This window comes from Sphaeramia orbicularis, chromosome 8 (genome assembly GCF_902148855.1).
Source record: "Sphaeramia orbicularis chromosome 8, fSphaOr1.1, whole genome shotgun sequence".
NCBI classification, from domain to species: Eukaryota; Metazoa; Chordata; class Actinopteri; order Kurtiformes; family Apogonidae; genus Sphaeramia; species Sphaeramia orbicularis.
The window spans coordinates 8,821,884-8,834,554 of record NC_043964.1 but is presented as its reverse complement, the minus strand read 5'-3'; the positions used below and the strand labels follow the sequence as shown (position 1 = coordinate 8,834,554).

General features: G+C 35.1%; 3 protein-coding genes across 3 annotated transcripts; 2 read left to right on the top strand and 1 right to left on the bottom strand.

Annotated features, from left to right (window-relative positions):
* The first annotated feature begins 1,063 nt into the window (after positions 1 to 1,063).
* On the top strand, positions 1,064 to 3,436 carry LOC115424193 (immunoglobulin lambda-1 light chain-like). The gene is made up of 5 exons (XM_030141310.1): positions 1,064 to 1,181; positions 1,275 to 1,543; positions 1,971 to 1,979; positions 2,021 to 2,051; positions 2,924 to 3,436. Exons 1-5 carry the CDS (start codon positions 1,142 to 1,144, stop codon positions 3,250 to 3,252), a joined length of 678 nt encoding a protein of 225 aa, XP_029997170.1. The 5' UTR covers positions 1,064 to 1,141; the 3' UTR covers positions 3,253 to 3,436.
* An 852-nt stretch (positions 3,437 to 4,288) lies between these two features.
* LOC115424016 (immunoglobulin lambda-1 light chain-like) lies at positions 4,289 to 6,700 on the bottom strand. Its single transcript, XM_030141087.1, has 4 exons — positions 6,592 to 6,700; positions 6,186 to 6,508; positions 5,734 to 5,767; positions 4,289 to 4,792 (listed from the first exon to the last, which is right to left on the bottom strand). Exons 1-4 carry the CDS (start codon positions 6,629 to 6,631, stop codon positions 4,464 to 4,466), a joined length of 726 nt encoding a protein of 241 aa, XP_029996947.1. The 5' UTR covers positions 6,632 to 6,700; the 3' UTR covers positions 4,289 to 4,463.
* A 3,021-nt stretch (positions 6,701 to 9,721) lies between these two features.
* Positions 9,722 to 12,084, top strand: LOC115424023 (immunoglobulin lambda-1 light chain-like). Its single transcript, XM_030141091.1, has 4 exons — positions 9,722 to 9,830; positions 9,914 to 10,236; positions 10,656 to 10,689; positions 11,578 to 12,084. The coding sequence occupies exons 1-4, from the start codon at positions 9,791 to 9,793 to the stop codon at positions 11,904 to 11,906; spliced, it is 726 nt and encodes a 241-aa protein (XP_029996951.1). The 5' UTR covers positions 9,722 to 9,790; the 3' UTR covers positions 11,907 to 12,084.
* The last annotated feature ends 587 nt before the right edge of the window (positions 12,085 to 12,671 follow it).

Here is a 12,671-nt window from a genome sequence, read left to right as displayed (position 1 = left end):
TCAGTCTTTTATATTGAACTAGCTGTTTGTATATGTTTAATAAATTTTTCTAGTAGTTTTATCTGTCTTTGTACTATTCTCTGTAAGTTTTAATATGTTTCTTGGGCAAAATTAATATCTTTATAGAAATTTTACTTCATCTGTATTAAAAATGAACCACTGTATAATGACAATAATTTCTTATCCTACTTAATGAACTACCTTTGCACATCAGGCAGGCTGACTTTTTAAATCCTCTCTTAAAACATATTTTTTTTTCTAATTGGCTTTTAACTCTGTGAGAGGTTGGCTTTTATTTTTTAATGTATCATTACTTTTATTGTTCTTATTAATTCTTTTTTGTGCTTTATTTGATTTCATTTGTTTTTATGTCAACTCCAGCTTTGTTGTCCAGCTCTTTTAGCAGAAGTTGAACCCGTATCTGTTTATAAACCAGTTCCAGTCTGTGGTCCACATGTTTATTCCATCTCCACTGGATTACTGGAATTCTTTGTACTACAGGTTGGACCAGCTCTCTGTGAACCAGCTACAGATGGTCCAAAATGAACCAGAACCAGAACCAGACCACAGGAGCACATCAACTTCTTATCTATGTTATTTTTTGCATCTGTTTTGTTTTTCTTCAGCTTTAGTACATTTTTATATTTTACCATTTTATCATATTATGTAGTTTACTTTCTCTATACATCACTTTGGGCAGCTTGTGGTGTTTTAAATGTGTTATATAAATAAACTTTTCTTTGACGTTCATAGTCTAAGTAGGAAATGGGTGAATGAATCTTGTTCAGTTCACATTAGAACATAGACATCACTTACAAAAGGATTTATTTAATATTAGACAATATTTACTGCAGGAGCACAGATGAGTTTATAACACACTGAAGTAGATGAAAAAAGAAATTAAAGAGGAGGAAGCAGCAAAACATAAAGGATTTACTATGAAACAGAAGAATATCATTTATGTACAAATGTGTAATGAATAGTGAAACTCCTCCTCCTCCTCCTCCTCCTCCTCCTCCTCCTCCTCCTCCTCCTCCTCCTCCTCCTCAGTCTCTTTATAAACTTCAGTCTCTGTTCTCCTCACATCTCTGTTGTCGTCTCATCTGGACAGTAAAGGACGTTTACTCCACACACTGACAACATGCTGGTGACCCTCTGCACTCTCATCACTGCTCTAACATGTAAGATATTCTCCTGCTTCTGTCATTCACACATATTTTGAAGCAGGAAGATGTCATGATTTCTCATCCATTTATTTTTGTGTTTGTTGACAGATGTTGATGCAGTAACAGTCCTGACTCAGACGCCTGCTGTCCACACAGTTTCTGCAGGACAAGAGGTTGTTCTCACCTGTAAAATGGACAGATTCGAGTCATATGTTGTCAGCTGGTATAAACAGGTTCCTGGTGAAGCTCCTCAGTTTGTTCTGTACTTTTTTCATAGTCACAGTTCACCCACCTATGGAACAGGATTTTCCTCTGATCGATTTAACTCTAAATCTTTATCAAATATGGAGTACCAATTGATCATTAAACGTGCAGAGGTAGGAGACACTGCTCAGTATTTCTGTCAGAGATATGATGCTTCTATTAATGGAGCTGTATCACAGTGAATCACACCATGACAAAAACCTCAGTGACAGAGTAACTGAAGTTAATAGAAATTAAAATGACAATTAACCAATGAACCTGCAGTAAATTAAAGAAAGTTATTTCAAATATTGAAAACAAAGGTAAAAACTGGCAATTTAATGAACTTTCCTGGACTTTCTGAATGATGAACATATGCAGACCAGTGTCACTACAATCACACTGAATTCAATGGTCATTAAACATAAGAGTTAAATTCAAACAAAATGTGAAATATTCACAGTCAGTCCTCATGTGGATCAGTGTTATGGATCATAAACACACAGGAAACACAGAAATGAGATGTTTTGAGTGAAAGTTTGTCTTTAAAGGATGTTTCAGTTTCAGGAGGTTTTTGTACGAGCGTGTACACAAACTGAATCACTGTGGTATTCGGACCAGGCACCAAGCTGACTGTGACAAGTAAGTACCTTTAAAATCACAACTAAATCACAGAGATTTTTTTTTTGTGTGTGTCTTACGTATTAGAAGAAAAACTATCTGCATTTTCAATGTATTTAATGCTATGTTAATGATAAGTTTTTACATTTGTGTCTATGTTGAGTTTTCAGTACAAGAAACATTTTCATCAAGTAATTTCATAACATGTACTTTTATAATTTCCCATTCAATAATTAAGAGTTTTTCCTCTTCATTATTCCTTTAGGATTTAAGACATTTTCAAAGTTATGTTTCTCATTTTTTTAAATTTATACTAAATTTATACTTTAAAAATGTCTGCAAAATTTTATTTTGAGGTTAATTGACATTATTCTACTAAGACATATTCCAAATCATTATTACAAGTTTTAAATTCACCACATTACGTATGAGGGGATTGAACACATGTTTGTAGCATTTGTTGCCCTAACCTATAAAGAATACTGGTACTGATATAAAGAAATTATAATATTTATATTAATCCTTTTTACTGGGGATATGAAAATAGACACAAAAGTGTGAATTTATAGAGTAAAATGTTTACAAAGGTCTTTCTGTCTCATACTGAAATGAAATGAAATTCACAGATTATTTGAATTTGTTTAAATGATCTGAAAAAAGTAATGTATTTAAATCTGGTTTACACAAGTAAAATAGATATATGAGGTATGTAAATGTACAAATACAGGAAATAATCATGAGTAAACTTATCTGTTCAATAAACACCAGTGAGTTGAAATAAGTAAACACAACCATCATCCTGTTGATGTTTGTCTCCTGGTTCCTTTATGTTTTCCGTACATGTCATTGTTGTTCATGTATGATGTATGTTGGTGTGGTGGGTGTATTTTCAGGCTCCAGCGTCCCTCCTCCTGTCCTGACAGTCTTCCCTCCGTCCGCTGCTGAGCTCCAGTCCAACAAAGCCACTCTGGTCTGTCTGTCCAGTCAGTCTGTGGCTTTTGCACATGTGACCTGGTTGTCTGCTGGGAGTCCGCTGAGCACTGGGATCTCTACCAGCACCGCTGTTCAGCAACCAGACCAGACTTTCCAAATCAGCAGCTACCTGTCCATCCAGACGTCAGACTGGAACACAGATCAGGTTTACAAATGTAAAGTGTCTGTGGGCTCCCACACTTCAGAGAAACACATCAACAAGTCAGCGTGTCCCACTGAGCAACAGTAGAGGACCAGAAGCACCATCTGAAACCTGCTTGTGCACTGTTTGAGCTGTGTGGTCTGAACAAGGTTTAGATGATACACAACATGTGTCTGCATGCTTACAATCAATGTTGGAACAGTTAGATGGAGATACTGGATCAGCTTTGCAATCGCTACATTTTCAATCCAATAAAATCTTTGTGATCAAATATAGTTTGAGTTTGTTTATTTATAAAGTGACTAAATGAAATGAATCTAATTTCCTGAAATTTAAATAATCTAATAAAATATGAATTTATAGATAGTCAAAGGATCTCACATTTCAGAATCACAACAATAAAAACACTAAAGAAAAGTGATTGATGTGACTTGAATCCAAGTCAGTTCAAATGAACTGTATGAAATGAAACTATTTTCATCCTTCATCAGTGAAGCGTCTCCTCTCTGCTCCGCCCTCTCTTCTTTCCCAGGATGCACCTGCACGCCTGACTTTATATTTAACTCTATGTAAATGAACTGCATTTAAATATAATATGTCTGATCTTTGGACAGAGAATAAACTGTCATTAGGTGATTATCTCTTATATTATATGTATGAAATAAAATAACATTTACAGAACCAAAACTTCAAGAGAATCTGATCTGTGTTGATTATAAAACACTGTTAAATCATATTATTTTTGTCCAGTTTGGTCCGGTATAAAGTTTCTAAACCAAGATATCATTGACATCACAAATGCACAATGTTTTGACAGAACAAGTAGCATTACCTTTTCATTCATAAAGAGTTGACCTTTGACCCCTTCATTTACATGAAGTTATTAGTAATGAGTGGAGACCTGCAGGTGCATTCTGGGAAGGAAGGCGAGTAGAGACGTGATGTTTCACTGATGGAGGATGAGACATCAGTTTCAGTTACTGTTTATTCAAACATCTCTTAATGATTCATTTAATTTTAAACAGCATAAAAATATTAAGAATTTAGGAAACATGTCATTTATGTCGTGACTGTCTGTATATAACAGTGTTATTTTCATAGGAACAAATAAATACAAAACAAGTTGAATCAAAGCAGTTTTATTGAATGCATCATTTAATACAAAGAATGGAAATCTCTCCATCTGTTCCAACATTGATTGTAAGCATGCAGACACATGTTGTGTATCATCTAAACCTTGTTCAGACCACACAGCTCAAACAGTGCACAAGCAGGTTTCAGATGGTGCTTCTGCTCCTCTACTGTTGCTCAGTGGGACACGCTGACTTGTTGATGTGTTTCTCTGAAGTGTGGGAGCCCACAGACACTTTACATGTGTAAACCTGATCTGTGTTCCAGTCTGACGTCTGGATGGACAGGTAGCTGCTGATTTGGAAAGTCTGGTCTGGTTGCTGAACAGCGGTGCTGGTAGAGATCCCAGTGCTCAGCGGACTCCCAGCAGACAACCAGGTCACATGTGCAAAAGCCACAGACTGACTGGACAGACAGACCAGAGTGGCTTTGTTGGACTGGAGCTCAGCAGCGGACGGAGGGAAGACTGTCAGGACAGGAGGAGGGACGCTGGAGCCTGAAAATACACCCACCACACCAACATACATCATACATGAACAACAATGACATGTACGGAAAACATAAAGGAACCAGGAGACAAACATCAACAGGATGATGGTTGTGTTTACTTATTTGAACTCACTGGTGTTTATTGAACAGATAAGTTTATTTATGATTATTTCCTGTATTTGTTCATTTACATGCCTCATATGTTTACTTTAACTACACAAACTACATTTACTTATTTACTCATATTATTGCAATTTTGCATGTTTAAACAGAAAAAAAATATTCAGTGACTTTTATGTTTCTACCAAGAGACAAAAAGACATAAATAAATATTTCATCCTTTATAAATGATCCATTTATTTATATTTTCTTGTTCCCAACTTTAAAAAAAAAAACAAAAACAAAAAAAAAACATTAATATAAATATGACCTTTACTTTATATCAGTACCAGTATTTGCTTGAGGTTAAAGTGACTAAACAGTAAAAAGATGTTTTCACTCACCTCATACATTATGCCAAGAATTTCAGTCATTTATGATATATAATATGTAAATCATAAATCACATATAATAATGATTTGAAATAAGTTTTGGTAGAATAACGTAAATTAACGACATAATAAAACTTAATAGATGGTTTTCAGGTGTTAAAAAAAGTTGTTATAGATTGTGAAACATTATGAACATAAGTGTGAAAACCTGTTAAATCCAAAAAACATATTACTACGTAAAAAAAAAATCTAATTAAATAATGACTGTGAAATTATTAATGGTATATGTTATAAAAATGAATTGAGGAAAATTAATCTTGTATATAAAACTCAACATTAAAGTAAATATACAAACATACCATAGTATCAAATATATCAATAATTCAAATATTTTCTCCTCTAATGCCTAAAAGACAGAAAATCTGTCTGATTTAGTTGTGATTTTAAAGGTACTTACTTGTCACAGTCAGCTTGGTGCCTGGTCCGAATACCACAGTGATTCAGTTTGTGTACACGCTCGTACAAAAACCTCCTGAAACTGAAACATCCTTTAAAGACAAACTTTCACTCAAAACATCTCATTTCTGTGTTTCCTGTGTGTTTATGATCCATAACACTGATCCACATGAGGACTGACTGTGAATATTTCACAGTTTGTTTGAATTTAACTCTTATGTTTAATGACCATTGAATTCAGTGTGATTGTAGTGACACTGGTCTGCATATGTTCATCATTCAGAAAGTCCAGGAAAGTTCAATAAATTGTTAATTGTTACATTCATTTTCAATGTTTGAAGTTACTTTTCTTAATTTATGGAAGGTTAGTTGGTTACTTTTTTTAAATAAATGCTCCAAACTGTATTGACTCTGTCACTGAGGTTTTTGTCATGGTGTGATTCACTGTGATACAGCTACACGAGGAGAATCATTCCATGTCCCACAGAAATATTGAGCAGAGTCTCCTGCCTCTGCACGTTTAATGATAAACTGGTAATCAATGTTTGATGTAGTTTTAGAGTTAAATCGATCAGAGGAGAATCCTGTTCCATAGGTGGGTGAACTCTGACCACGATAAAAGTACAGAACAAACTGAGGAGCTTCACCAGGAACCTGTTTATACCAGCTGACAACAGCATAATCGGTCTGAACGTTACATTTCAGAACAACCTCTTGTCCTGGAGAAACTGTGTGGACAGCAGGCGTCTGAGTCAGCACTTTCACTGCATCAGCATCTGTCAAATAATAGAAAAATACTTGAATGAAAGGCTGATATTTGATAATATGTGTGAATGACAGAAGCAGGAGAATATCTTACATGTTAGAGCAGTGATGAGAGTGCAGAGGGTCACCAGCATGTTGTCAGTGTGTGGAGTAAACGTCCTTTACTGTCCAGATGAGACGACAACAGAGATGTGAGGAGAACAGAGACTGAAGTTTATAAAGAGACTGAGGAGGAGGAGGAGGAGGAGTTACAACTTCTGAGAATAACTTACTTGACTGTAATCACTTTGTACTAATACGTAGCTGAAGTTTCATCCTTTATATTTCAGTCTTTTTTTTTTTTTTCTTATTCTTGTTTCTGTTTATTATCTGGAAATCTAGTTTTATCTGAACACCGCTGAACTGTTTTGTTCTACTCAGTATTAGTCTGGTGTGTTTCTTCAGGCAACATTAATACCTTTACATAAATTTCACTTCATCTGTATTATGGCAATAATTTCTTATACATGTCTTATTTTCTTAAGCTCGCTCAACATATGAAACTGGTTTGTGGGTCTGTGTGCTTGTTGTTTATTTTTAGCTACTAATTAGAAAAATTCAAGTGGAAATCCCAGATAAAAGTATTTGTAATAAACAATAAATGGCTGAACATCTGAACCTACCCCAGATCATAACACTGCCCTCACAACTGGAGCTGGATGAATTATGTTTTTATGTTTATGCATTTGGCATTTGGCAGACGCTTTTTTCCAAAGTGACTTACAGGGGAAAACCAATCAAATCACTCAATCAATCAAATTTTATTTATATAGCACCAGATCACAACAAAAAAGTTATCTCATGACACTTTATATATAGAGTTGGTCAAAACCAGACTCTAAGCCAATTTACAGAAACCCAAAAGAATCTCTGAAAAAACACATACTTCGTTTATCTTTATCATACATGTGACCACTGATTAAATAGTGGTCAGAAATTTAGTAAAGAATGACTTTTTAATCAATCTTTTATATTAAAAAATAACCATGCCATGTGTCATGGCCAGTGAGTCAGTCAGTTGCCATGACAACATCTATGCCCAGGTACAAGAAGGTGAGAGCAGTTGTCAGTTAATTGGAGGCATCTGGGCCCACATCTTCCACTGGTGTTTAAAAGAACTGCTGTTCCTCATTTCAATGGGACTGTCTGATGCCACATCCAGACATTTCGCTTTCTTGTTGCAGACCTCAATCCAAATATAAGATCTGTTAGCTTGTATTGTATAGACTCTATGCATACATTTACATAGTCTATACTATAGAGAATGTAAATAAATAGTGAAACCAGCATTTCTCATCTCTTTTGCTGCGTCATGAGCCAGATGTAACAACATGCTTTTTTGATCATGCTTTTAAATTTGACATACAGATTTCTTCTGTTGTCAGCTCCAGCTTCACCGTCCAGCTCTTTTAGCAGAAGGTGAACCCATACCTGTTAATAAACCAGTTCAAGCCTGTACACTGCAAGAAATGATTTCTAAGAAACTGAAAAAAGCCTTATTTCTCAAACATTTGTCTTTTTTTTTTATCTAAATAGAAAAAAAGCTTGCCAAGAAATTTTTACATATGCTTTTAAAAAAAAAATCTAACTTTTTCTTGATAAGATTTTATAGCTAATATCGAGCCGGATGTTAGTAACAAGGTATGACAATATTTAGCAAATTATCCCAGCAAAGCATGCAGATTGTTTTCCTTATTTAAGACTTAAATTGAGAAATTGTGTAAGTGCTTTCAACGTCTCAAGAAATGACTTCAGCTAACTTTAGTTTTTACCATTTATTGTTATTTACAGGCTTAAAACATGACAAAAACGATAACACAGTTTAATATCATCATTCACTCCTTTGAAAAATAGCTGAAAAATTCCTACAGCGAGTTGGAATGTCGTTGAGACATGGAACCAAAGCCATTTATGTATTTGTTTATTTATTTATTTTTTAATTTTTAAGACTTAAATTCTTACAGCCAACTCTGTCAGAAACCAAAATTCCTCATTTAAAGTAATTTTGTCTTAAATGAGCATGATTTTATTTCTTGTTTGAAGGACTGTTTGCAAAAATTCTAGCAGTTTTGTCTGGTTTTAAGGCTTATTTCATAGTTGATAGAATTCTAGTCAAGAATTTTTCTCTTACCTCATTGGCAGATTTTTTTCTTTGCTGTATATAAGCCAATTTAACTGGATTTAGGAATATTAGTCTTGTTTCTAGCAGGACATTTTTTGCAGTGTGGTCCACATGTTTATTCCATCTCCACTGGATTACTGGAATTCTTTGTACTACAGGTTGGACCAGCTCTCTGTGAACCAGCTACAGATGGTCCAAAATGAACCAGAACCAGAACCAGACCACAGGAGCACATCCACCCCTGTGCTGGTTTCCCTTCACTGGCGTCCTGTCACTTACAGGATCCAGTTCCAGATTTGACCGTATGTTTTGAAGTGGCTCAATGGTTTGACATCCCTGTACCTTTAAGAGCTTTTAACTCTGCTCACTCACACTAGAAAAATGCAGTCCTCAAATCACCTGATTTTAGACGTTCTGTAGCAGGTTCAAGGTTCTGGAACACAGTCCACTGAGCACTTTAAATGTCTTTGACAGATGCAACGATTTGAACTGGATTTTAATATCATGTGTGCCTTTAATTTATGTTTTTATCATATCTATCTCATTTTTTGCCTCTGTTTTTTTTTTTCTTCAGCTTTCGTATATTTTAATTTTTTTACCATTTTATCATATTATGTAGTTTACCTTCTCTATACATCACTTTGGGCAGTTTGTGGTGTTTTAAATGTGCTGTATAAATAAACTCCTTTTGACATTCATAGTTTGAGTAGGAAATGTGTGAATGAATCTTGCTCAGCCTAGTTCACATGAACATACATTAGAACATAGACATCACTTACAAAAGGATTTATTTAATATTAGACAATATTTACCTCAGGAGCACAGATGAGTTTATAACACACTGAAGTAGATGAAAAAAGAAATTAAAGAAGCGGAAGCAACAAAATATAAAGGATTTACTGTGAAACAGAAGAATATCATTTATTTATAAAATGTTTATTGAAAAGTGAAACTCCTCCTCCTCCTCCTCCTCCTCCTCCTCCTCCTCCTCCTCCTCCTCCTCCTCCTCCTCCTCCTCCTCCTCCTCCTCCTCCTCCTCAGTCTCTTTATAAGCTTCAGTCTCTGTTCTCCTCACATCTCTGTTGTCGTCTCATCTGGACAGTAAAGGACGTTTACTCCACACACTGACAACATGCTGGTGACCCTCTGCACTCTCATCACTGCTCTAACATGTAAGATATTCTCCTGCTTCTGTCATTCACACATATTATCAAATATCAACCTTTCATTCATGTATTTTTCTATTATTTGACAGATGCTGATGCAGTGAAAGTGCTGACTCAGACGCCTGCTGTCCACACTGTTTCTGCAGGACAAGAAGTTGTTCTGAAATGTAACATTCAGACAGATTACACTGATGTCTACTGGTATAAACAGGTTCCTGGTAAAGCTCCTCAATATGTTCTGAGATTTTATCATAGTCACAGTTCACCCAGCTATGGAACAGGATTCTCCTCTGATCGATTTAACTCTAAAACTACATCAAACATTGATTACCAGCTGATCATTAAACGTGCAGAGGCAGGAGACTCTGCTCAGTATTTCTGTGGGACATGGAATAATTCTCCTCGTGTAGCTGTGTCACAGTGAATCACACCATGACAAAAACCTCACTGACAAAGTCAATACAGTTTGGAGAATTTATGATAGAAAATAAACAACTATCCAGGCATGAATTAAAAAAACTAACTTCAAATGTTGAAAATGAAAGTAATACTTAACAATTTAATGAACTTTCCTGGACTTTCTGAACGATGAACATATGCAGACCAGTGTCACTACAATCACAGTGAATTAAATGGTTATTAAACATAAGAGTTAAATTTTTTTTTAAAAAGTGAAATATTCACAGTCAGTCCTCATGTGGATCAGTGTTATGGATCATAAACACACAGGAAACACAGAAATGAGATGTTTTGAGTGAAAGTTTGTCTTTGAAGGATGTTTCAGTTTCAGGAGGTTTTTGTACGAGCGTGTACACAAACTGAATCACTGTGGTATTCGGACCAGGCACCAAGCTGACTGTGACAAGTAAGTACCTTTAAAATCACAACTGAATCACAGAGATTTTCTATCTCTGAGGCATTAGAGGAGAAAATATCTGCATTATTATTGTATTTAATACTATGATATGTTTGCAAATTTGCTTTAGTGCTGAGTTTTTCTTACAAGATTAATTTTCCTCAACTCATTTTTATAACATGTACCATTAATAATTTCACAGTCATTATTTAATTAGATCTTTTTACTCAGCAGTATGTTTTTGGATTTAACATGTTTTCACACTTATGTTCATAATGTTTCACAATCGTTAACAACTTTTTTTTAACACCCGTAAACCATCTATTGATTTTTGTTTTGAGGTTAATTTAAATTATCACACCAAAACGTATTCCAAACTATTATTATATGTGATTTAAATTCTTGGCATAATGTATGAGATTACTGAAAACATCTTATTACTGTTTAGACACTTTAACCTCAAGAGAATACTGGCACTGATAGGAAGTAATGATTATATTTATGTTAATGTTTATTTTTTAAATTGGGAATAAGTAAATAGAAACAAATGGTTCATTTATGAAGAGTGAAATATTTATTTAAGTCTGTTTGTCTCTTAGTAGAAACATAAAAGTCACTGAATATTTTTTATTCTCTTTAAACATGCAAAATTGCAATATTATGAGTAAATAAGTAAATGTAGTTTGTGCAGTTAAAGTAAACATATGAGGCATGTAAATGTACAAATACAGGAAATAATCATGAATAAACTTATCTGTTCAATAAACACCAGTGAGTTCAAATAAGTAAACACAACCATCATCTTGTTGATGTTTGTCTCCTGGTTCCTTTATGTTTTCCGTACATGTCATTGTTGTTCATGTATGATGTATGTTGGTGTGGTGGGTGTATTTTCAGGCTCCAGCGTCCCTCCTCCTGTCCTGACAGTCTTCCCTCCGTCCGCTGCTGAGCTCCAGTCCAACAAAGCCACTCTGGTCTGTCTGTCCAGTCAGTCTGGGCCTTTTGCACATGTGACCTGGTTGTCTGCTGGGAGTCCGCTGAGCACTGGGATCTCTACCAGCACCGCTGTTCAGCAACCAGACCAGACTTTCCAAATCAGCAGCTACCTGTCCATCCAGACGTCAGACTGGAACACAGATCAGGTTTACACATGTAAAGTGTCTGTGGGCTCCCACACTTCAGAGAAACACATCAACAAGTCAGCGTGTCCCACTGAGCAACAGTAGAGGAGCAGAAGCACCATCTGAAACCTGCTTGTGCACTGTTTGAGCTGTGTGGTCTGAACAAGGTTTAGATGATACACAACATGTGTCTGCATGCTTACAATCAATGTTGGAACAGTTAGATGGAGATACTGGATCAGCTTTGCAATCGCTACATTTTCAATCCAATAAAATCTCTGTGATCAAATATAGTTTGAGTTTGTTTTTTATAAAGTGAGTAAATGAACTCCATCTCCTTTCCTGAAATTTAAATAATCTAATAAAATATGAATTTATAGATAGTCAAAGGATCTCACATTTCAGAATCACAACAATAAAAACACTAAAGAAAAGTGATTGATGTAACTTGAATCCAAGTCAGTTCAAATGAACTGTATGAAATGAAACTGTATTTTCATCCTTCATCAGTGAAGCGTCTCCTCTCTGCTCCGCCCTCTCTTCTTTCCCAGGATGCACCTGCACGCCTGACTTTATATTTAACTCTATGCAAATGAACTGTATTTAAATATCATGTGTCTGATCTTTGGACAGAGAATAAACTGTCATTAGGTGATTATCTCTTATATGTATGAAATAAAATAACATTTACAGAACCAAAACTTCAAGAGAATCTGATCTGTGTTGATTATAAAACACTGTTAAATCATATTTTTTCATCCAATCTGGTTCAGTGTAAAGTTCCCAAACCAACAAGTCATTGACATCACAAATGCACAATGATTTGACAGAACAAGTAGCATTACCTTTTCATTCATAAAGAGTTGACGT